The 23,561-nt window shown below is 44.2% G+C and overlaps 1 protein-coding gene across 1 annotated transcript in view; it reads right to left on the minus strand.

Annotated features, from left to right (window-relative positions):
• The window catches only part of RASSF3 (Ras association domain family member 3), a 73,788-nt gene extending 50,673 nt beyond the window's left edge, over positions 1-23,115 (minus strand). The window contains exon 1 of the mRNA XM_025926677.2: positions 22,605-23,115. Within this exon, the coding sequence (XP_025782462.2) occupies positions 22,605-22,715 (111 nt within the window). The 5' untranslated portion in view covers positions 22,716-23,115. The remainder of the gene's footprint in view (positions 1-22,604) is intronic.
• Between the last annotated feature and the right edge of the window lie 446 nt (positions 23,116-23,561).

Below are 23,561 nucleotides of genomic sequence, written 5' to 3' on the forward strand. Positions count from 1 at the left end.
ATCCCTTCCACGTGCATGGTCTCTTCCAACAATGGTCTCTTTATAGCTGAAAAGAAAAACTGGACTGTCTGCTCCACTACTCACAACACTTCGCTTCTGACACCAGAGATGCGGGGCTTTCCCTCACACCAAGCAAGCAATTCTTCGGTTCTCTGCAGACACCCACCCGGTGTCCGTCCTACAATTCAACTCCATTCTGACACCATCCACCTGGGGTTAGCATAGATGCCACAAGTGTATTTAAGAGCTTAGTCCCACAAGACACCTTCTACACACACACTTCACGTGCAATCGCAAATCCAGATAGTTACCTATGCTTATAACTGACCAGGTATAAATCAGGGATTCCCATGACGCCCTTCTCAGGTTCAACCATTTGCTAGGAAGGCCCACAGAACTCAGGTAAGTACTCTAATCACTATTACCTGTTTTTTAATAAAGGATACAATTCACGAACCGGCAAGAGATACATAAGAGGAGGTAGGTGGGAAGGGGCCCAGAGCTTTCACGACCTCCCCACCAGTGCCACTCCCCCTTCACCTCCCGTGTTCACCAACCCAGAAGCTCTTTCAAATTCCTTCCATTATATATACTACACGTCACAATATCACAATGGCTCTTTATGACTTTCTACTAGACTGCATGCTCTGGAGGTGGGATATTGGCCTTCCTTCTCTTTAAATCCCAGGGCGAAGCACAACACCAGCTATAAAGCAGGCACCCAATAAATGTTTGTTGAGACCATGGAAGCAGGAAAGTAATCTCTCTGCTACAGCATAAACCATACAGTAGTTGCAGATAGTTCAGAAAAAAGTAGGAGGGGGCTAGGGAAAATAAGCGGATCCACCCACATCCCCATACAAATTCTAGAGCACCCACCACACTGTTGGAACTTCCAAAGGATCTAAAACGTTTGCTTCCAGGCGCCTGGTGCCTCAAGCCGGTTGACTGTCAGATTCTTGATTTTGGCTCAGGTCAAGATCCCAGGGACGTGGGATGGAGCCCGCGTTGGGCTCTGTGCTAAGCATGCAGCCTCTTTCTCTCCCTCTGCCCCTTTTCGCAGGCTCATGAGCTCTTTAAAGACTTTATTTCCCCCTCCCCCCAAAAAAGGGGGGGGGCGCGCCTGGCTCAGTCAAAAGAGCTTGAGCCCCATGTTGGGTGTAGAGATTACTTAAATAAAAATAAAATTAAAAGAAAAAACAAAGACTTAACTTCTCCTTAGTAAACATTTCCACAGATCAACAGGATTGTGTGCTTCTACATTTTGGGAAGGAAAACAGAAAAACGTGGATTTTATGGAAGATCCAAAGTAAGGCTCTACAAACCAGTATTGAGCTAAATATAAATTGTAATCAGCATATTTCCCGAAAACCACTGTAGTTTGGTTTTTTTTTTTTAATCCATCTAAGGACACTGCATTAGAATATTAATTATTAGGTATCCATTAATGTCAAGCCTGAGGAATACAATGCAGTGATACCACACTCAAGACAGTATATTTCATATTCAAAGAGGTTTCAAAAATACAACCAGCTAGTCCCCAGTTTTCTCAAGTTTCTTATCAAAAATAATAAACACAGATTAAGAAAGGGATTTTGACCTGATAGAAAAAAAGAAAACTATCAAGATAAAAACACTTCTATCGAAACTTCTTGAATTTATTTCCTAACATCTTTTTGTCATTAATTTTGAGCTATTTGGGGGGCGGCGGCGGTGGGGGCAGAGGGTTGGGTCACATCCACATTCTGGTCATCAAAGGCTTTATTCTAAGAAAGTTAATAATACACTGAAATGGTCTAAGAAGTTTGCTTTCACAGTCCATATCCACATCAGGATTTATTTTTCTCTTGTTCCTTCAAATAAATCTTAACCACTTCCAATTCAAGGATGATGACCTCATGCTTCCGATCTCTCTTGCAGGGACCTCTGTCTTGAGCTTCAGAATCCTGATTCTCCTAGCCAGCTGGGTGCTACACAAACGCTCTGTAAATGTGCCTGAAATTGAACTATCCCACCACCTGCCTAGACCTGCCTCTCTTCCTCCTGTGTTCTCCAGTTCCCCAACGGCAGGGCCATCCTCTCAGCTGTCCCCTTCTCCACCACACACACACCTTTTTCCTCCTCTCCCCCCCCCCCCCCCCCCCCCCGCTTGGTCAATCAGTCAATCTCAGGAATCAGTCAACCTCAGAAATCCGCACCTCTCCCACTGCAACTGCCCCATTTCAAGCCCTAATGACCGTCACCCAGGTTACCGCAATGGCCTCCCGAACAATACCCCTGCTTCTCTCTAAACTCTTCCATAAACTGCTCTCAGCTCCCAAATCCTAGATCTGACCCCGTTACTTCTCCCTAAGTGGCTCCTCCCCACCCAGGAGATGCAGTCCAAAGTCCTCAGCCTGACGAACAAGGCCCCTTTAGAGCCTGCTTCCTTTCCCAGTCGTTCACCACACCCACCACACCCGCAGGTGTGTCCTTCCCCGACAGCTCCACCCAGAAGGCCACCTGGTCCTCCAGACACACCACAGAGGTCCCCTTCTGCTTCTGTGCCTCCGGCTTTCTCTCCACACAACAGCACTTGCACACGCATACCCACCTGCTTGGTCAGTGCCCGACCGCCACAGACTCAAACTTCTAGTCACCCCCCACCCCCCAACTCCGTATCAGGTACAAGTTTACCAGACTTAACCCTGCCCACCTTCTCCAAGAGGACCCACCCGCTTTCTAAGCAGTCCTCCACCACTTCCGGTCCAAACACCACCCCTTCCGCTGCAAAGGCAGCCATTTTCTTGAGGGAACCCTAGTGCCTCACCTGTATCCCCATCCGCCTTCTTTCTACTGAGGTCTCTCATCTAAAAATGATGCCAACACACCAATGACTCCCTCTCCCCATGGACTCATTTTAGGGCACTATCCTTTGTAAGAGCGAGCAGTTTGCACCCACTTTTCCTGTCTCTTCCACAGCTGTTCAGTCCTCCTCCCTCTGCAGTCCGACTGCCTCTCCAGTTTTCCGAAGAGGCTCTCCTCAAGGCCTCCAGAGGCTCCTACTGGCTCAACTTCAGTCCCTGGCCTTTCTGAGTGCCGCACTTGCCCTACTGACCACATGCCTGTTCTTGAGGCGGCCCTTCCCTGGGCTCCCAGAACACCATTCTCCGGCTTTCTTCACCTCTCGAGTCACTCACTTTGGTTATCTCTGGAGACACACCCTTCTTCTCTGCCTACCCTTTAAATGCAAGGGGCACCTGGAACACTCGGTTGAACATAGGACTTTGGCTCAGGTCGTGATCTCACCGTTGGTGGGTTTGAGCCCTGTCTGCGGCTCACCACTGGTAGTGGCAGCCTGCTTGGGATTCCCCCACCCCCACCCGCCCTCTCTCTCTCCACCCCTCCCCCACTTGCATGCTCTCTCAAAATAAAGAAACGTATAAGCAAACTTATGAATGAACGAATAAATGCTGGTGTATCCTCCTTGCTTGGGTCCCCCTCCTCCCATGGCTTCAACAAATCCCAGAGCTCTCTCCTCAGATCGGCTATACCACCAAGAAGCTCAGGGAACACTGACACCCTACCGACAGCTCAAAAAAAATACACCCAGATTCATTCATTCATTATTTATTGACTGCCTGGAGTCAATACACGGTCTGAACTTATCCTCCCTCCCCAATCTCATCTTTCTTCCATATTCCCTTAATTGGCAAGTGATGACATCACCTTCCCAGTCACCCAAGCCAAAAAACCCACAACTCATCCCTGTCCTCGTTCTCACCACCCCCCAGTACCCACATCCAGACCTACCCCATCCCAATTCACCAATATCTGCAACCTGGCCCCTCTTCTTCTTCATCCCCACTCTCACTGCCTTCCTTCCACCTCAATAACCAGGCAGCCACGGAGGCCTAGCTAGAAGTCACTCCTGCAAGTCCCGATAGCCACAAAGAACAGGTCAGTACTTTGCACGGCTTTTTAGCTTCATGCGTCTACCTTTTGGGGGGCGACATAAATTATGCAGCTGGGGAAATCCACTGCTTCACACTTCAGCCCACATTTTCTTTTCTGATCACTAGAATTGTTAAAATCAATCACTGCCTAAATGAATGTAATGCCTATATGCAAATTCAGAGATACTTCAAATAATGTTTAAGAACTGTAACATTAAGGGTCTGGAGTCTTGATACTCTGCTTGCCACAAAATGGTAATGCAACATTTTAGTTCACCTAAACCATTTTGACAACACTCATTTTCATAGAGCCTACATTTCAAATTAAAATGAACACAAATGTGAGCAGCTACTAAATGTGCCATCTCTTTGTATTATCGTATCACACATTTTCCAAGTCTAAAATGCACCACAGGGGCAGCAGGGTGGCTCAGTTAGTTAAGCCTCAGACTTCGGCTCAGGTCATGATCTCATAGTTCGAGAGTTCGAGCCCCGCATCGGGCTCTGTGCTGACAGCTCAGAGCCTGGAACTTGCTTCAGATTCTGTGTCCCTCTCCCCCTGCCCCTCCCCTGCTCACGCTCAGTTTCTCTGTTTCTCAAAAATAAACAAAACATTGAAAAAAAAATTTTTAATAAATAAATAAATAAAATGCACCACAGAACTTCAGGGACACTACAATGTGCTTAATGAAAAAAATGGGAGTCGCTACAAAAATAATTTTTTTGTAATTTCCATTCCTAAAAACAAAGCTTCCTATAATTATGTGTTTAAGTATGTTCCTTCTAGCTAATTGCAGAAAACCAGACTCTTCACATTAAAAGGAACCATTCCACCCAGGCCATTCCTTTAGAGTTAGTTATGTCTTTCTAAATTATCAATAATCCCTCAAATGTTTAAAAGTCAAATTTTAAAGAATTATCTTTCCCTATGGGGTCTTGCTGAAGTATCTCCTGAAGTCTGTATGAAATTAGAAACAGATGAAAGTTCTAAATAAATTGCTCAGATTGAAAATAATTCTTCTTGGGAATGACAATGTCTCAATTATGAATCAGGTTAATCATCACATTCACGAATCATTCAATATGGCCTCTATAAAGCAAAGATCCCTAGCCCTCAAGAGTTTTCATTCTTGTCAGGAAGGCGATACTTAAATATGCCTGTAGCAATCAGAGGACAAGACATTGTTGTAAGAAATGAGCCTTGAACTGGGTATCCATGGATCTGTGAATGGAGAAGCTGAGTAAAGCACTCTACACAGGGTGTGGGCAAGGGGATAGAAGCCTCTGGAAGCCTCACATTTGGATATATTGTATTAGGCAAAAGACTCTGATGTTTTATAATAGAATTTAAAAGAAACTGATTTGGAACATTTACCTGGCAAGGGTCAATGCAGACCAACTGGAATACAAGAGACACTGGAAACAAAAGACAACATTTAATCTTCCAAAGGAAATGAATACACTTCCCTCACTCCCAAATGTGAATGCACACCTGCCTGCAAGCACTCGTCCTTCAGTAAGCACGGGGGCTAAATTACCCACACTACCCTAGCATTCTCTGTAAGCACAAGACTCTCCTACATTCATCCTGCCCAGTTTCTTGCTGGTGGGCTCCTTCTTAAATAGTTCTTGACATCATGTTTACAACTCCTGCAATAATTAAGGCTTTCCTTTGGCTTGCATGAAACCCATTCTTGTTGGAACTATATAGGGATGAATTCAATAAACCATCGGGACCCCCTTGATTTCTTACCCAAGACATTCCCTCTTTAGGAAAAGGAATAATTCATATTCTGCTCATATTCCACATACTCTACTCATTTCTCAAACACCCATGACTAACCAATTCACTTAAGTTCAACCCCACCCAACCAGATATGACCTAATACAGCTATTTCCTAACTAATTCATTTGGCATCGCAACACATTTCATGGAATCCCTTTCAAGCCCTTTATCACCATTACTTTCCCTCCAATCAAGAATTCAGCTCTAGAATAAATCAGCCATTAAATTCCAAAGCTACTTCTTTGGAACAAAGTAGAGGCCTAGGACCCAGGTCTCCACATCCCCAGCCCAATATATGTTCCGTTTCGCCTAAATGGCTCACTTTCACATGATACAGAATCTATTACCATTATTTATTTTAGGAGTACTCCCCTTGAAAAAAAAAAGAAACATGTTTCACTGCTTTCAACCAACTTATTTTTCTTGATTAGGATTCTGACACAAATCTGACCAAATGAAAACCACGTGGTCAATTAACGAATAATGACAGGGCACCTGGCTGGCTCACTCAAAGGAGCATGTGACTCGATTTCGGCACTCGGGGAGTTGGAGCCCCACATTGGGTGTAGACATTACTTAAAAATAAAATCTTTAAAAAATAAATAAAAACAAATAACAATAGACCCCACTTGGTGCCCTGTGCCAAGTACCACACTAGCAATGAACATCTAGTGGTGAACAAGACAGAAATGGCCTGCCCTCGTGAAGCTCACAGACAGGATAATCTGGAAGGCCTAAAACTAAATTTACTCAAAGCCCCTGATGCATTCAATCAATACGAATGGAATATCGTCTTTCTCCAAAGCATCAGAGTGCTTCATAAACACAATTCATTCATAAGGTAATTTAAATTTGCGGCTTAGATATAAAATGCTCAGGTCATCCAGGGTGCCTGGATGGCTCAGTTGGTTGAGAGTGGGACGCTTGATTTCGGCTCAGGTCATGACCCCAGGGTCGTGGGATCGAACCTCACATCAGGTTTCATGCTGAACATGGAGCCTACTTGGGATTCTCTTTCTCCCTCTGCCCCTCGCCCCTCTCCCCAGCTCGTGCTTTCTGTCCAAAAATATTACCAAAAAAAAAAAAAAAAAAAGTTCAGGTCCCCAAATACAAATCACCATTTTGCAGATAAAAAGAGACATACTTGGGGGCACCTGGGTGGCTCAGTTAAGCAACCAACTTCAACTCAGGTCATGATCTCGCAGTTGAGTTCAAGCCCCGCATCAGGCTCAGAGCCTGTAGCCTGCTCAGATTCTGTGTCTCCCTCTCTCTCTGTCCCTCCCCTGCTCACACACTGTCTCTCTGTTGCTCTCTCAAAAATAAACAAACATTAAAAAATTTTTAATGAAAATCAAAATTAAAAAAATATACATGAATGAGATGGGGGAATAAATTCATTTTTCAATAACCATTTATCAAGTATCACCTCCAATACTACCATAGGTTGAGAATTTAAAATCAATTTATAAGACACAATATATGTTAAGAAAACAATTTTATACTAAACACTAATATTTGCAATTATGTAACAATTCATAACTTGGGAGTACTTTCACACACATTATCTTATATAACCCCTCTAGAATATCTGTTTTAAAGATTAACAAGCTGATACTCAAAAAGTTAAGGAACCTCTTCAAAGCTCCCAGAGCTAGTGAATGACAGATTCAAAATCAAGATGATTTCCCAATTCTAGATCCCTAGACTTTCCCATCATATCACACCATCTTAGAGCTCCTACGAAATTGTTTTTAATGAATAATGCTAATACTACTAAAAATAATAGTCAACATTTATTGACTATGTACTCACATGCTGGATAATGTCCCAAGTCTTTTATATTAACAAGAGAATATTTACGTAGGAGTATCAGTAAAATTTACGGTTCAGCTAAATTTACAATTGAAGTGATTAAAAATATTCACAATGGCATTCAGGATATAAAGCCAGCTTTAGACAACCAATTTATTGTAAGAAACACAACCAAAGGAAGGGGAGGCTGGGGACAGAGAGGGAATGGCAAACCCCAAGAGGCTCACATGGTCTGAAGGAAGAGGTTTCCCACCAGATTCCAAAACCCATGCCAGTTTTATAGAGCATAAATGAACTCTGAAGAGTTAGCCAAACAGATCACGTGACTCACTGAGCTTCTTTGATGCCTGTGTTCAAACTGTGCACAAGCGAAGCTTACTTCCGAACTGTGGATGTGTCCAGCAATGCTCAAACACTGAGTGGGAGACCAGAGGGCTGGGAGCCCAGCCACAGCGCGTGGAAATGGATTCAAAGGACAGCAACACATCCCCTTTGCCGTGAGTTACTCAGTTCACATAAATTACCCCATTCAATTTGATCTCATGAAAACCAGAAACAAGACAGTGACTAAGTCCCTAAACAATGAGCACAAGGCAATTTACACCTTCTGGAGGAAAAAGGGAAGCCCCCCAGGAAGAAGCAAAAATCTGTCACCAGGTCAAGCCAGTAGCCTCCAGCAGAAAACTGCAGCCAGAGGCAGATAAGAGAGGGAGAACAAAAGGAAGTTGAAAGAAAAAAGGAGGAGAAAAGAGGAAAAGAGGAAAAGAAAAAAGGAGGAGAAGAGTTGGTATACACCAACTCTTGAGCAAAAGAACCACATTTTCCTATGTCTGATCTCTCTTTCCACTGGGGTGGCTAACTTTAAGGGGGAAAAAGACGTTAGTAAAGACTTTGATAGGTGGCCTCAGGCTTGGTCAGGAGATAACAACTCCTTTACCAGAAAACAAAAGCACTACAGTGAGACTGAAAGTGGTTTCAAAAAGAAAAAAAAAAAATTTTTTTTTTTTAAGCCTCCAGCAATGACTAAAGCTTCCTCCTGATCAAGGACATTGAGATTCCCAATTCCTTTTGGTCAATAAATCCAAAGTGACGCACCTAATTACCTTTCACTCTTTGGCTTCAACTCTCCCAGGCACGGTCAGTTCTCCATTCAGCCCAAAACTCAAATGAAATACATGACCATATGTGGAAGAACCTTTTAAAAATAAAAGGTAATTTTTTTTAATTGCTAATACTTATTACTATTTATATGTGCCAGGCATGCTGCTACTTTACAGATGAGGAAATCGAGGCTCAAAGAGGTGCAAGGACTTGCCCAAGATAACGGTGGGCAGATTTAAACCCAGGCTGCCTTACACAGCTGCTTATTATTAATCAAGGACACACATCCTTTTAGCCCATAACAAAATCCAGTTCCCCCCCTCTTTTTTTTTCTTTTAATAGCCCTCACCAGAAAAGATCAAGATCCACTGTTAATTAAAACTGTTCAGGGGCGCCTGGGTGACTGACTCAGTCAGTTAAGCATCCCACTTGGGCTCAGGTCATGATATCACTATGAGTTCAAGCCTGAGTTCAAGCCCCACGTCCAGCTCTGTGTTGACAGCTCGGAGCCTGGAGCCTGCTTCGGATTCTGTGTCTCCCTCTCTCTCTGCCCCTCCCCTGCTCTCACTCTCTCTCTCAAAAATAAACATTAAAAATAAAATTTAAAAAAACTGTTCAGAAGTACCTCCAGTGTGAATGAATTTTACGCTGATTTGCTGATTTGGGTGCTGTATTTGCCTTTTTGAAAGGTATTACTTTCCCCTACATAACCTACCTCCAGTCCCCTGCACCAAATGGCAGGAATAATTGCACTCTGGGTACAGTTCATAGAGCAAATTTCTCTAGCACAGACCAGCAGGACAGCCAAGAATCAAACCCCACACCTCAGCACAGTCCATCACCACCACACTCCTTCCCCCACCCCCCCCCCCCCCTCCCAGGGCACCACGTGGGCCTGGTCATTAGAGAAAGCAAGAAAGCAATTTTCAAACTTCAGAAAGATCTGAAAGGGCAGTGACTCTCCCCCAAAGGAAAACTGGCAAGAAAAAGCTATCCACGAGCCTGTTTAAACAAACAGAAACAGACCTTAAATGGACAAAAGTGATATTATTGTTTCTTTAAACCACCTACATAATATTTACATTTTCCCATAGCTGGGAAATCACAGACTACAGTCAAATACCTCTGAATTCACCTCCGCAGTGCCATTAAAACCTGGATCTGGTGAAGGTCTAAACCAATAAAACTTCTGTTGGTTTAATTTCTCATTTCCAAGTTCCACTGAAATTAAAGTCCAAATAAATCAACTGAATGTTAATTCTCTTGGAAAGCTCCATTAACTATAAAACACGATGGAATGTTAAACTTCATTTTTAGTACTGCTATTTTTTCCCTATGTAATGCATACAGCTTTTTTATATTTTCATAAAAGTTTTTGGTTTTTGTTTTGCTGCTCAAGAACTGTATCAGGTACACATAAATTTCTAGGACTTCACTGGCGAAGTATCAAAAAAATTTTCCTCGAAACAAGCATTTGTAGGAAATTTTCAGAGTAAACTTGTTTGAGTTGCCTAAGAATATGAGGATTAAGGTGGCTTCATAATCCATCTAAAGTCAAAAATAATTATTTCCGTCTCTTTAAAAGATTCACTTAATTAAAATATTATGAATGAAGAAAAAATTAAATGAGGACAAACTACGGGTTCATCAGATTATAAGAGATTAAGCCAAAATTTTCATCACAGGCAAGCCTTAAGATAGAAGGATGCCCGATTCTATCTAACTGCAATGTTTCAACAAAAGACAGTAGGCCAATAAGTAAACAGTATAAAAATCCTTTTTGGTAGGTGGTTTTTTTTGTTTTGTTTTTTTTTTTTTAGCAGTTTGTCCTACAATCCTTTTTTGCAAAATCTGGTCTGTTTATAAAACTTAGGTTCCTCTGAATTCTCCCGGGGGCTTGGAAGACTCACACTAAATGTACTGAAACTCAAAGATAAACGGCCACCTTCAGTCACTTTCTTTTTTTTTTTTTTAACATGCTTAGTAAAAGGCACATCGTCCAGCTCCCACCCTCTGTATTCCACAGTGTATTCACAGGACACTGATGCTTTCTTAGTAATGCCTTTCCTGTGTCATAATTATAGGAGTAAAGTGGGTTTTTTTTTTTTTTTTTTTTGCTTGGAGTTTCAGAGTGATGTCAGCCTGAGACAGACTCTAAAGGATTTCAAAATGCCAGAATATGTAATGTCCTTTTGGTACAAACAGAGTAAGTCAAAAAATAACCTGGAGTTTAGCTGACCACAAAAAAGGGGAACCATCTCCCCCGCTAAACATGCACACGACTCAAGAACAGAACTCTTGGGAGATTTCCGGCCTGCCTAACAAATGGTCAAAGGCCATGAACAATGCTCACACCAAGAGGAAGATCTACTTAGAAGTACAGAAACATATTAAATTTACTGTTAAAGGAATGCAAGTTAAATAACAATGAGTTATTCTTTGTCCTCAGGGTCACATGCTCTACTGACTGTGCCGGCCAGGCACCCCACTTTTCCCTCTATTTTAACGAGGATGCCCAGTGGAGCTAAGGGCACAATGAAACTAGTTAAAAATACAGCCTTCAGGGGCACCTAGGTGGCTCAGTCAGTTAAGCATCCGACTCCGGCTCAGGTCATTATCTCACAGTTCATGGGTTCAAGTCCCCATCTGGCTCTGTGCTGACAGCTCAGAACCTGGAGCCTCCTTTGGATTCTGTGTCTCCCTCGCTCTCTGCCCCTCCCCTGTTCATGCTCTGTGTCTCTGTCTCTCTCAAAAACAAACATTTCAAAAAACATATCTTAAAATTTTTTAAAAATTTACCATATGATTCAGCAATGCCACTTCTGGGTATATACCTGAAAGAATTGAGATTCACCTAAGACAGATCTGTGTACCCATGTTCCTTGCAGCGTTACTCACCATAGCCAAGAGTTAGACGCACCCAACTAGTCACTGACTGATTAATGGATAAACAAAATGTGGTACATACATGGAATGCAGTATTATTCAGACTTGAAGGAAATGCTAACACATGCTACAGACGGATGAACCTTAAGGACATTACGCTGAGTGAAATAAGCCAGTCACAAAAAGACAAATATTGTAGGATTTCACTTACAGGAGATATCCACAACAGTCAAACCCACAGAAACAGAAATAGAATGCTGACTGCCAGGAGTGTGGTGGGGAGAGGGTTGCACTTTAATGGGGACACAGTTTCAGTTTCCAAGATGAAAAAGTTCTGGCAATTGGAGACATAACAATGTAAATACACTTAACACTAGATGGCAAATTTTAGGTGTATTTTACCACAATTTTTTTAAAAGTCAGGACAAAACAATTATATGTATGTAAAAGGACAAATGAGGGGTGCCTGGCTGGCTCAGTCAGCTAAGCATGGGACTCTTGATCTTGGGGTCATAAGTTCGAGCCCTACGTTGGGTGTAGGGATTACTTAAAAAAATAAGACAAATGAAAAAAACTAGAAAACAATTCTGCAAAATAATATTCGAATTAGGATATTGACCTGAACTTAGATAATGGACCATTTTCCCCTCAGAGTATATGATGCGATTTTTACAGCACTCTTATTATCAAAAAAATTGGGGGGGGGGGGCAACTGGGTGGCTCAGGTGGTTAAGCATCTGACTTCGACCCAGGTCATGATCTCATGGCTGTACGTATGAGCCCCATGTCGGGCTCTGTGCTGACAGCTCAGAGCCCAGAGCTTGCTTCACATTCTATCTGTGTCTCCCTCTCTCTCCACCCCTCCCCCACTCGTTCTTTCTCTCTCTCTCAAAAATAAACAAATATTAAAAATTCTGGAAAAAAAGATTTTTAAACATACTGCTCCAGCTACCAATAAAACCTTAATATCCTTTGAGTAAAAATGCCATGCCTATGATAAAGTACTTTCTTCGCATATACGAAACAAACATGGAGCCAGATCTTGAACTAAGACCTTGCTCTTTACCATGGACGAGAAATGACGTATACAGACTACAAACTCAACTTTTTAAAAGATTTTAAGTCATCTCTACACCCAAAGAGGGGTTCAAACTTAGAGTCATACGACCCTGAGATCAAGAACCACATGCTCTATCCACCGAGCTAGCCAAGTGCCCTAAGACTCTGAACTCAACTTCTTAAGTAAGAGCAGGTTTCTATCTGTTTTGTTCATCAAAACCCTAGCACCAGTCTATCACATTGCGAACATTCCGTGAACACTTGGGAATGAATGTAGAAAACTACCTTCACAATCTTAACACACACAAACATTGCCTGACCTGCATTAATTTCATGAAAAAGTTTGCTGATTGCATTCTAAACCTCTTAAATCCAGATCTTCTAAATCTATTCTTCTGGTCTCCAATTCCCAAATTCATCCTTCTTCCTGCTCTAATTATCTCACTTTCCTTAGCATCTGGAAAAAAGAACTGAGTGCTACAATATAATTAGTAAATTATTCTTAGCTGACTGAATCATGTAGCAGCAGTTAGCAATTACAGTCCATAAAATGTGTATTACTCTTGCTGTTTTAATACCCTATGAAATAATGGGCTCCATTCTCTTTAAATTCAAGGCAGGGTTGCAGTTTGAATGCCATTAGGACAGTTTTTATCCTATCAGCTCATAGGTCAGAAAAAAGGGAAGTTCCCCACACAAAAGTTTCACAACCTCAAAATACTGGTATGCATGACCCTCGATAGGCTGAGAAGAAACTATTCCCAACAGTAAAGGGCAAGTTCCCCTTCACAAAGAAAAATCTTCTCGGGGCACCTGGCTGGCAACCCATCCTTCCATGTGCAGAGGATGGAGATCGAAACCCCCGGCAAGAGTTAGCAGCTTTGCTTTAGCAGATAGCATTGCCCAGCAGAAACAGAATGTGAGCCACATACAGAATTCTAAATTTTCTAGTAGCCAAGTTAAAAAACAAACAGGTAATAATTTCATTTAACTCAGCATATCCCAAATATTCAGCATATAACCAATATTAAACAATCATTGTTTACATTTTATATTCTCTTCCCTTGGTCTTAGAAATCAGTGTGTATTTCATACCCCCAGCACCTCTAAGTTCAGGTCAGAAACATTTCAAGTGCTCAAGAGTCACATGTGGTAACTACTGTATTACAGTACAGTTTTAGAATGATGACCACTTCTATTCACAACATTTTTATGTGCATATCACATCTTAATCATTTTTTTATGGGCTCTGACAGCCTTCCCACTGCATATCTGGCCCTGTCCATTAAAAAAATAACAAGTTAGGGGCGCCTGGGTGGCTCAGTCAGTTAAGTGTCCAACTCTTGATTTCAGCTCAGGTCATGATCTCGTGGTTTGTGAGACTGAGCCCCGAGCATGAAGCCCACTTAAGATTCTCTGCCTTTCTCTCCCTTTGCCTCTCCCTGACTCATTCTCTCTCTTTCGTTAAAAAAAAAAAAAAAAACTCCCTCTCTCTCTGCCCCTCCCCCGTTCATGCTCTGTCTCTCTCTGTCCCAAAAATAAATAAACGTTGAAAAAAAAAAAAAAAATTTAAAAAAAAAAAAAAAAAAAGGGGGCGCCTGGGTGGCGCAGTCGGTTAGGCGTCCGACTTCAGCCAGGTCACGATCTCGCGGTCCGTGAGTTCGAGCCCCGCGTCAGGCTCTGGGCTGATGGCTCGGAGCCTGGAGCCTGTTTCCCATTCTGTGTCTCCCTCTCTCTCTGCCCCTCCCCCGTTCATGCTCTGTCTCTCTCTGTCCCAAAAATAAATAAACGTTGAAAAAAAAAAAAAAATTAAAAAAAAAAAAAAAAGATAGACATTCTAACTTTTGGGGCATCTGGGTGGCTCAAGTCAGTTAAGCATCCGACTCTTGATTTCAGCTCAGGTCATGATCTCAGGGTTCATGGGATCAAGCCCCACATCAGGCTCTGTGCTATTAGCAGAGGGATTCTCTCTCTCTCTCTCTTTCTTTCTGCCCCACCCCCCTCTCAAAAATAAACTTTAAAAAATAATGATAATAACAAGTAAACAAAACCATTTCACTAGCCACTGACAACCAAACCAGAACTATTAAGAAAAACCTGAAAAACTAACACTATTTGGGAGAGTTTGATCAACTCTGGTTAGTGTTATTAATATGAACTCTGTTTAATGCACTTCATATCCTTGAGGATGATGATGTTTCTGTTGGAACACAATCATCTACAGCTTCTGGACAGATGTCAACAGGAAAATGTGGCTTGTCTTACAGAGATACACTTCTCCGTAAGCCTTCCCATCTAAACTGATGTACAGCTTTACCACACTTTACACAATACAAGTGTTCTTAAAAAACTGTCAACAGGTACAAGTTTCCTTTACACTAAAGGGATAAGCTCTTTAAAGAAAAATTAGAGAGCTGTTCTATTTGGTAAGCTTTTAAAAAATATTACTCAATGGAGGCACCTGAGTGGCTCAGTCGGTTGAGCATCCAACTTGACTTTGGCTTAGGTCATGATCCCAGGGTCATAGGATTGAGCCCCACATCAGGCTCTGCACTGAGCATGGAGCCTGCTTGAGATTCTCTCTCCCTTTGCCCGCTCCCCTGCTTGCGTGTGCTCTCTCTCCAAAAATACATACATACATACATACACACATACATAAAATAAACACTTAAAAATAAATAAAACCTTAAATAAAGGCAAAACAAAGTAGACATCCCTCCCCTCTTAAGCCCTCTGCTCCTTCCCTTCATAGCAAAAATAAATTGTTGGCGAAATAAATTCAATAAATGTTGAATGAATGAATAATGGGCTTTCTTAAAATAAGGGGGAAATATATAGTGAGTTATACCTAAACCAGTAATAACACTGATTACCAATATCATTTATTTTTAAATGACTATTAACGTGTAAGATGCTTTTAGAAACTTTTGGTCCAGCTGGGAGAGGAGGAAAAATTCTGTATACTTGTGTATAAAGGAAAAGTCACAGTACCAAGGACTGGAACTTCCATCCAAAATCAGTAGGTTTTCCATAAAAGACTCTTAAAAACTGAGAACAATCTGAGGGTTGATGGGGGGGGGGGGATGGGTATTGAGGAGGGCACCCGTTGGGATGAGCACTGGGTGTCGTATGGAAACCAATTTGACAATAAATTTCATATTTAAAAAAAATCAGTAGGTTTTCATTCCTTCAAAAACTAAGTACGGGGCATTTATTTATGTGCTGGGTCAACATGGTAGTCTCTGTCCCCATTAAACTAAATAGAACAACAAAATTATAATTTTTGCTACGAAAGGAAAGAGCAGAGGGCTGTAAGAGGAGAGGCTGCCTACTTCGGAGTGGTGATTCAGGAAGACTTTTCTGAGGGGACGGAGAAGGGAGGGAAGCAATCCCAGGCCAAGGTTCTGTGATGCAAATCACACGACTCCAGAAAGGAAGTGAAGACTAGTATGACCAGAGTCCTAGTTACATGCAGTTATTTAAAAGTTGTTGCAGAGGAGCCTGGGGTGGCTCAGTCAGTTAAGCGTCCGACTCTTGATTTCAGCTCAGGTCATGATCTCATAGTTCAAGAGTTCAAACCCCGCATCAGGCTCTGTGCTGACAGTGTGGAGCCTGCTTGGGATTCTCTCTCTCTTCCTCTCCTCTGCCCCTCCCTGGCTCTCGCTTTCTAAATAAAATAAATAAATAAAAATAAAAATAAAATAAACAAACATTAAAAGTTGCTGCATCAGGGGCGCCTGGGTGGCTCAGTCCATTAAGCATCCAGTCATGATCTTCAGCTCAGGTCATGATCTCACAGTTGGTGAGTTCAAGCCCCTCATCAGGCTCTCTGCTGTCAGCACAGAGCCCGCTTGGGATCCTCTGTCTCCCTCTCAGTCTGTCCCTCCTCCACTCACACTCTCACTCCCAAAAATAAATAAGCGTTTAAATAAATAAACAAACAAAAGTTGTTGCATCCAAAAGTGAACAAGAAGCAGGGCCTCGTCACATAGCTAATGCTTATTCAGAATTAAACCTCTTACTAGGCACTGTGCATAGCTCTTCAATGAGACAAAGATACAAACAGGTGAATTTAGCCAAGATACAGTATATAAGAGCAGCTCCTTCCCAAGCATCTATCTCCTATCCTGTACTGTCTTTTCACCAGCACTTCTGAACAAAGGCCCCAACTAGATAATGGCCTCAAGCCAAATCAGAAGCGAAAAGCAAGCCTCAAACAGGGGCCTTTATCAAAGGACAGCTACTTCTGTGGGCAGCTGGGGGTGAGCAAGAGCTGATGCTCACGGCTAAGAATTGGGGCCCACACCACATGAAAAAGTACTTGGTGTGCCTCGTGTTTTTTCCCTCCCAGAAAATGAATGTTTACAGTATGACATGCGTGGACTGCCAAAGGAAGTCTAAAAAGAATAAGCACATTATTGGATATTTTTAGCTTTTCTTTTCATAAATGTTTTCTGTCACTGCTTTCCAAATAATCCCAAATCTTTGCAAGTTAGCCCGAAGAAGAAACGGGGAAGAGAATGTATTTTCATAGAAGAGGTGACTAATGTTCTCTTGAAATTGAGTTAAAGGAATGTGTCTTTGTGAGTCCTGTTCACACAAACACAAAATTCCAATGGATTAATACGTACTGTGTAAGGACAGGACATAGCAAACACGAAGACAAAACGTGCAAATCACCCCACACCAGGCAAAAGGACCAGTAGGAATACTTATGTTTGACAATATAGGGATTAAAAATCCGTGTAGAAAGGCAATACAGTCAAAATACTTTTGAGGTTGTAAACCACTATTCTTTTATCCCCAGTGACCTACCGCCAAAGCTTCTAATGGAAACACTGAAGAAAAACAGTGTGCCTCATTACTGCTGATACTAACGATGTGACACAGAACCAAACGAGCCAGAAAAAACTTTAAATTATACTAAGGAGAGAACCCATAGGGCAAACTTGAGGCCTGTTATATGGGGTCTCACAGGCTTGCCTTATTAAACAATTTTTCAGGGTAACTTCTTTTAGAAGTGTGAGTGGTTCAGAGACAATTTTTTAAGTTTAAGGCTTCTTGACTATTCTGCTAAAGCAAAAACAGGGTCTCCTTTCCTTATTCCTATTGAACTACCAAAGGCCCAGAAAGAAAAGTAGTTACCTTAGCTGGGGGTAAGATATGCTCCAATAGATTACATTAAGAATTATAGGGGCGCCTGGGTGGCGCAGTCGGTTAAGCGTCCAACTTCAGCCAGGTCACGATCTCGCGGTACGGGAGTTCGAGCCCCGCGTCAGGCTCTGGGCTGATGGCTCAGAGCCTGGAGCCTGTTTCCGATTCTGTGTCTCCCTCTCTCTCTGCCCCTCCCCCGTTCATGCTCTGTCTCTCTCTGTCCCAAAAATAAATAAACGTTGGAAAAAAAAAATTTAAAAAAAAAAGTTTAAAAAAAAAAACAAAAGAATTATGAACACTGTAATGAAGATATATGCAGAATGGGGGGCAGGTCCCCAACATTTTAAGAAACTCCTAAATTATAGATGTCCATATGTGCGACAAGAAAACTGAACTTTAATTTTTTTTTTTTTTTTTTTTTTTTTTTTGGGCTGAGAATTAACAAAAAAGGAAAGTTTGTGGGCCCTTCGGTGAATCCCTTAACAAGGCCTTACCTTTCATTAATTCTCCAGGGGGGTTCTGGGGAGAATCATAAAATAGGATGCATTTGAAAACCTGTAAAGAGCCGAGTACTATCAGGGCCCCTGGCTGGCTCAGCCAGTTATGCTTCTGACTCTTGATTTCAGCTCAGGTCATGATCTCATGATCCATGGGATCAAGCCCTGTAGAGCCTTTTAGGATTCTCCCTCCCTCCCTTCCACCCCTCTCCCCCGTGTCTGTCTGTCTCTCTCTAATAAATAAACTTAAAAAGAGCCAATTATTATCAAACCAGGAAAGGAGTCACATAACTAATATTCACTGAGCAACCACTGTGTATCAGGTACCAATGGAGACCCCAGAGATACAACAATAAACAGGACATCCAAACTGCCACAAAAAGGCCATGTGTTCATTCCTGTTTATATCCTCCAGACAGGTTTTTCAGTCTTTTGCTTTTTTAAAGAGGGTACCAACATAATATAAGAAAGAAAACAGTAACATTTTCTTTATATCCGTAAGATTTTTGTTTTTGTTGGAGACAGAAGTTGGGCTATATTCCTTTGCCTGGCAAGAGAAGAAAAGAAATTCCTCACTCCCCTCCCCCTTTTTCTCCATCCTGAATTTACCACAAACATCTTGCTTTCTCTGGATATTTTCAAGAGTCCTAGAAACCATATCTTCCTGGCTTTTTCACCAGGTGGTTCAGCACCAAAAAAAAAAAACAAACAAAAACCCACAATCACCATTATGAATAACAAAGCCTATGGCAACATCGCTCTTTGCACCTCTCTAAAGAAAGGATAAATTTCGGGGCGCCTGGGTGGCGCAGTCGGTTAAGCGTCCGACTTCAGCCAGGTCACCATCTCGCGGATCTCGCGGTCCGGGAGTTCGAGCCCCGCGTCAGGCTCTGGGCTGATGGCTCAGAGCCTGGAGCCTGTTTCCGATTCTGTGTCTCCTTCTCTCTCTGCCCCTCCCCCGTACATGCTCGGTCTCTCTCTGTCCCAAAAATAAATAAACGTTGAAAAAAAAAAAATAAAAAAAAAATTTAAAAAATTAAAAAAAAAAGAAAGGATAAATTTCAATTTCACTTTCACACTTTGTCAGATATGCTTATCTTATTCTTCTAATCACCAACATAATAAAATGAAAAAGGTGGGGTGCCTAGCTGACTCAGTTAATATAGCAAGCGACTCTTGATCTCAGGGTCGTGAGTTCAAGCCCCACATTGGGCACAGAGATTCCTTAAAATTAATAATAAGATAATAAAATGACAAAGGCTTATCTATCCTCTAACCATAGGTAAAACAAATGTTCTATATTTAGAGTGCCTTGCTTTAGAAGTTTTACTTCTTTGCGGCGCCTGGCTGGCTCAGTCGGTTTAACACCAACTTTGGCTCAAGTCATGATCTCACAGTTCGTGGGTTCAAGTCCCGTGTCGGACTCTGTGCTGGCAGCTCAGAGCCTGGAGCCTGCTTCAGATTCTGTCCCTCTCACTCTGTCCCTCCTCTCCTTGCACTCTCTCAAAAACAAATAAACATTAAAAATTTTTAAAAAGGGGGCGCCTGGGTGACTCAGTCGGTTGAGCATCCGACAGTCGTTCGGCTCAGGTCATGATCTCACAGTTTGTGAGTTCGAGCCCCACATGGCCTGCTTCGGATTCTGTGTCTCCGTCTCTCTCTGCCCCTTTCCTGCTCATGCTCTGTCCCTCTCTCTCTCTCAAAAAGAAGTAAACATTAAAAGAATTTTTTTAATAAATAAATAAATAAAAATTAAAAAAAAGATTTACTTCTTTAACTCGCAAATCCTATCAGGAATTTAACACACTCCTTCAGGCACTTTAACCAAAATGCCCACAAAAATTCAGTTGGAAACACTTTTTCCACCTGGCAAGTAAGTTCCAGAAGTCAGCGCCTTCCATGTGTTATGTTAGAAGGGGAAATACACAGGCAATAAGGCTTCAGAATATACAGAACAGTATCTTCAAGCAAAGAACTAGGTCTTACTGTCCCGGTTTTCAGCACAATACTAATGAATGTCAGACTAATTCTAAATGCTAAATAAGTATTAAACAATATGAACGCTAGATCAACAAGCAGAAACACTGTAAACCCAGAGAAAAAGAGAGGCTTTTACTTTCGAAAGCACTGAAACATTCTCACACTATTCTAACCTGGATAATCTGGCCCTTGGGAAGGAGCATTGCATACCTGGAGAACCTGAGAACCAGCAAGTTTTCTGGAGATCAAGAGCCGCCTCTGGAATGGACATCAACCCAGCGCAACCACCACTGTCAAATTCTAGTGAAAGTTGTCAAGCAGTGACAGCAATGTAAGTGGCAGGAGAAAATACAAAGAGAAGAGAAACAAAGGAGAGATCAAGAAAGAAAGAAGAGCCAAGCGAAAGAAAGAAGCATAAGGAAAAGCAATTAATTCTTCCCTCAAAGACAGAAGAACAGTGTTTCTGCCTTCTAAACTTCACAGCAAACACATGCCATTAAAATACACTCTACTGAGGGGCGCCTGGGTGGCTCAGGTCATGATCTCACGGTCTGTGAGTTCGAGCCCCGCGTCAGGCTCTGTGCTGACAGCTCAGAGCCTGGAGCCTGCTTCAGATTCTGTGTCTCCCTCTCTCTCTGACCCTCCCCTGTTCATGCTCTGTCTCTCTCTGTCTCAAAAATAAATAAACATTAAAAAAAATTTTTTTTAATAATAAAAAAAAAATACACTCTATTGAAAAAGAAGGATCAATTGCTATTAACTCCATGTGGACCCCCCCCCACTCCAAAATTCAAATGATGAAGCCCTAAACGTGACAGGATTTGGAGGTGGGGATCTGTGGGAGGCAGTGAGGCCAGGAGGGTGGCCCCCAAGATGAGAGGCCCCCTTATAAGAGGAAGAAAGCTAGCCCTTTCTCCACCTGAGGTCCCAGCAAGAGGTCGGCTGTCTCCCAGCCAGGAAGCCCAAGCCAAGAAAGGGTCTTCACCAGAACCCCACCATGCACCCAGATCCACCTCCAGCCTCCAGAACTGTGAGAAATATTCGTGTTTAAGTCACCCAGTTTACGGTATTTGTTACAGCAGCCTGAGCTAAGCCATCGCTCAAAGTGACTAGTAAATAGTGCAACCCTAAGCCTTAGAAACAATAAAGAAGGCGGACTGCCGCCCCAGGACTTCACTTAGGATTACCTGCTTACTGAATAAGGGCACTTGACTTCACTCTTGCCCTTCACCATCCCCTCTCCCCCTCCTTCTGGTTTGGGGGTTAAGAGGCTGAGAAGACTAGAACTTCCGAATCTGGAAATCTGACCTCAGAAAGTGGTTAAGTAAACTTAAAAGGTCTGGCAAGGAAACCCTGACACATTACTCCGTCCTCACCCCTCCCATAACTCCTCTTCCGGCCCTGAACGATTTTCCTTGCCTCTAGTCTCCAGGACTGTCTAATAGCAAAGTTTGGGGAGCGCCTGATGTTATTTAAGGGCAACAAATTTGTTCCATTACAGCCTTCACTAATCTGATGTGGGCACGGCTTGGTTGGCGGGGCTCCCTGGTGTGGTTCCCAGGGCCAGGAGGCCGCAAGTTCATGCTCCAGACTGAGAAGTCCACCCCAAGTGGCCCGTTTCGAGAAAGCCTCCCTGAATAACACGGTCACGGTCGGCGAAACCGGCCCAAGTTCCCTTCCCATCTTTTCCAGAGTCCTACTTCCCACGGCATGCTTCCTCCAAAAAAGGAAGAAACCGGCCTAAGGCTCAGCTCTCGCCGGCTGGTATTTACCTAGCACCGGAACTTGTTTGCACAACACTGGAGGCACTCACAAACTTGACTTTGCAGGAAACGCACAACCTTGACTCCCGCAACCAAGATCTAGTGAGCGCCTTCTATCGTCCCCACCCCCACCACCAAAGTCCCGGACCCGGAAGGTAGGGGAAGCCAGGTCACCACCGCCACCCCTGGCTATTACACGGTGCCCAAGCCACTCAGTGCCCACTGAGCCGACTCACAGTGAGGGCCGGGGCCAGGACCCGACCACGGACTGCTGGGGCGCAGAGGAAACGCCGGGATGGGCGAGGGACGCCTCCACGCTCAGAACTGCTTGCCCGCAGCCCGAAGCTGGGCCGCAGAGGCCATCTGGCGCGGAAGGTAGGAGACGGCCCCCGGTCTCCTGCCCTTCCTCCTCTTTCCCTAGTCCTGGCCGCTCTCCGCGCGCGCACGTCCGCACGCCCATGTGCACGAGCTCCAGGCACTACCCTGGATCCCAAAAGGCAGGAGCCCCTTCTCGGCCGCCCCCTCCTCCTTCCCAGCCGGCATCCCCAGCAAGCCTCGCAGGCACACGTGGATTCAGGGACCCCGGGAGCGATGGGCGCGGGCTGCGGCGCCCACGGCGCGTGCCACTCACTTGCTGGCCGGCGCGGGGCTTGCCCTGGGGCGCTCTCCTGAAAAAGGAGGTCCTGGCGGTGAAGAAGAAGTCCTCGGAGTCCTCCTCCAGGCTGCTGTAGCCGCTGCTCATGCTGCTGGTCCCGTCGCGCGTGGGCCGCCTCCCCCGGGTGCAGGCGGCCAGGCAGGGGGTACCGCGCCCGCCCGCCCCGCGAGGTTCCAGGCGCGCGGCCCGAGCCGCCCGCGGGCCGTCCAGCTGCAGCTGCGGCCGCCGCTCACTCCGGCCGTCCCGGCCCCTCCCGCCGCCTCCCCGCCAGGCTCCGGGCGCGGCTTTAGCCTCCGAGAGCCTTAAGACCCCGCCTCCCGGGGCCCCGCCCTCTCCCGGGTGCCCCTCCCCGGGAGGCTGGGGACTGTGCCCACGCGGTCGGGGCACTCGGCGCGTGGCCGCAGGTGGGGGCGGTGCAGCCCGCCCTCCCGGGCTCCTGCTCTATCCCGGAGGTGTCTGTGACACCTAGAACGTCCGCTTCGGCGACTGCGTCTGGCCGGGCTGTGCTTGGGGTCTCTTCCCCAAGCTCCCGGAAACTGCCAAGTCCTCCGTGATCCGGCTACCCGCCCCCCCACTCCGCTAGCTCGGGCTTTGGGGAGGACCCGGGCAGAGCAGGGAACTGTCTCCGCCCTGCTCGCCCCTCCCGGGGTCCAGGGGGCGGCAGTAGAGATTGTCCAGAGGAGGAGCCCCCAGACGGTCGGGCCTCCGGCACCCCTTTCGCCGCGTCCTCAACCCCGCATCTCGCCCCAGCAGGAGGGTTAAAAGTTAGCGGAGATGAGTGGGGAGGTAACAACTGGGTAGTTTATTCAAATGAAAACATCCTTTCTGGTAATTCAGTTGAGCTTCGGTCTTTCCTTCCCGCCTTCTCTCTAGCGAAGGTTCATTCGCCTAGGATGACCAAAGAACGGCCAAGGTCGTTATGATCTTAGAGGC

Source organism: Puma concolor, chromosome B4 (assembly GCF_028749965.1).
Source record: "Puma concolor isolate L17-30 chromosome B4, mPumCon1.1.hap2, whole genome shotgun sequence".
Taxonomy (NCBI): domain Eukaryota; kingdom Metazoa; phylum Chordata; class Mammalia; order Carnivora; family Felidae; genus Puma; species Puma concolor.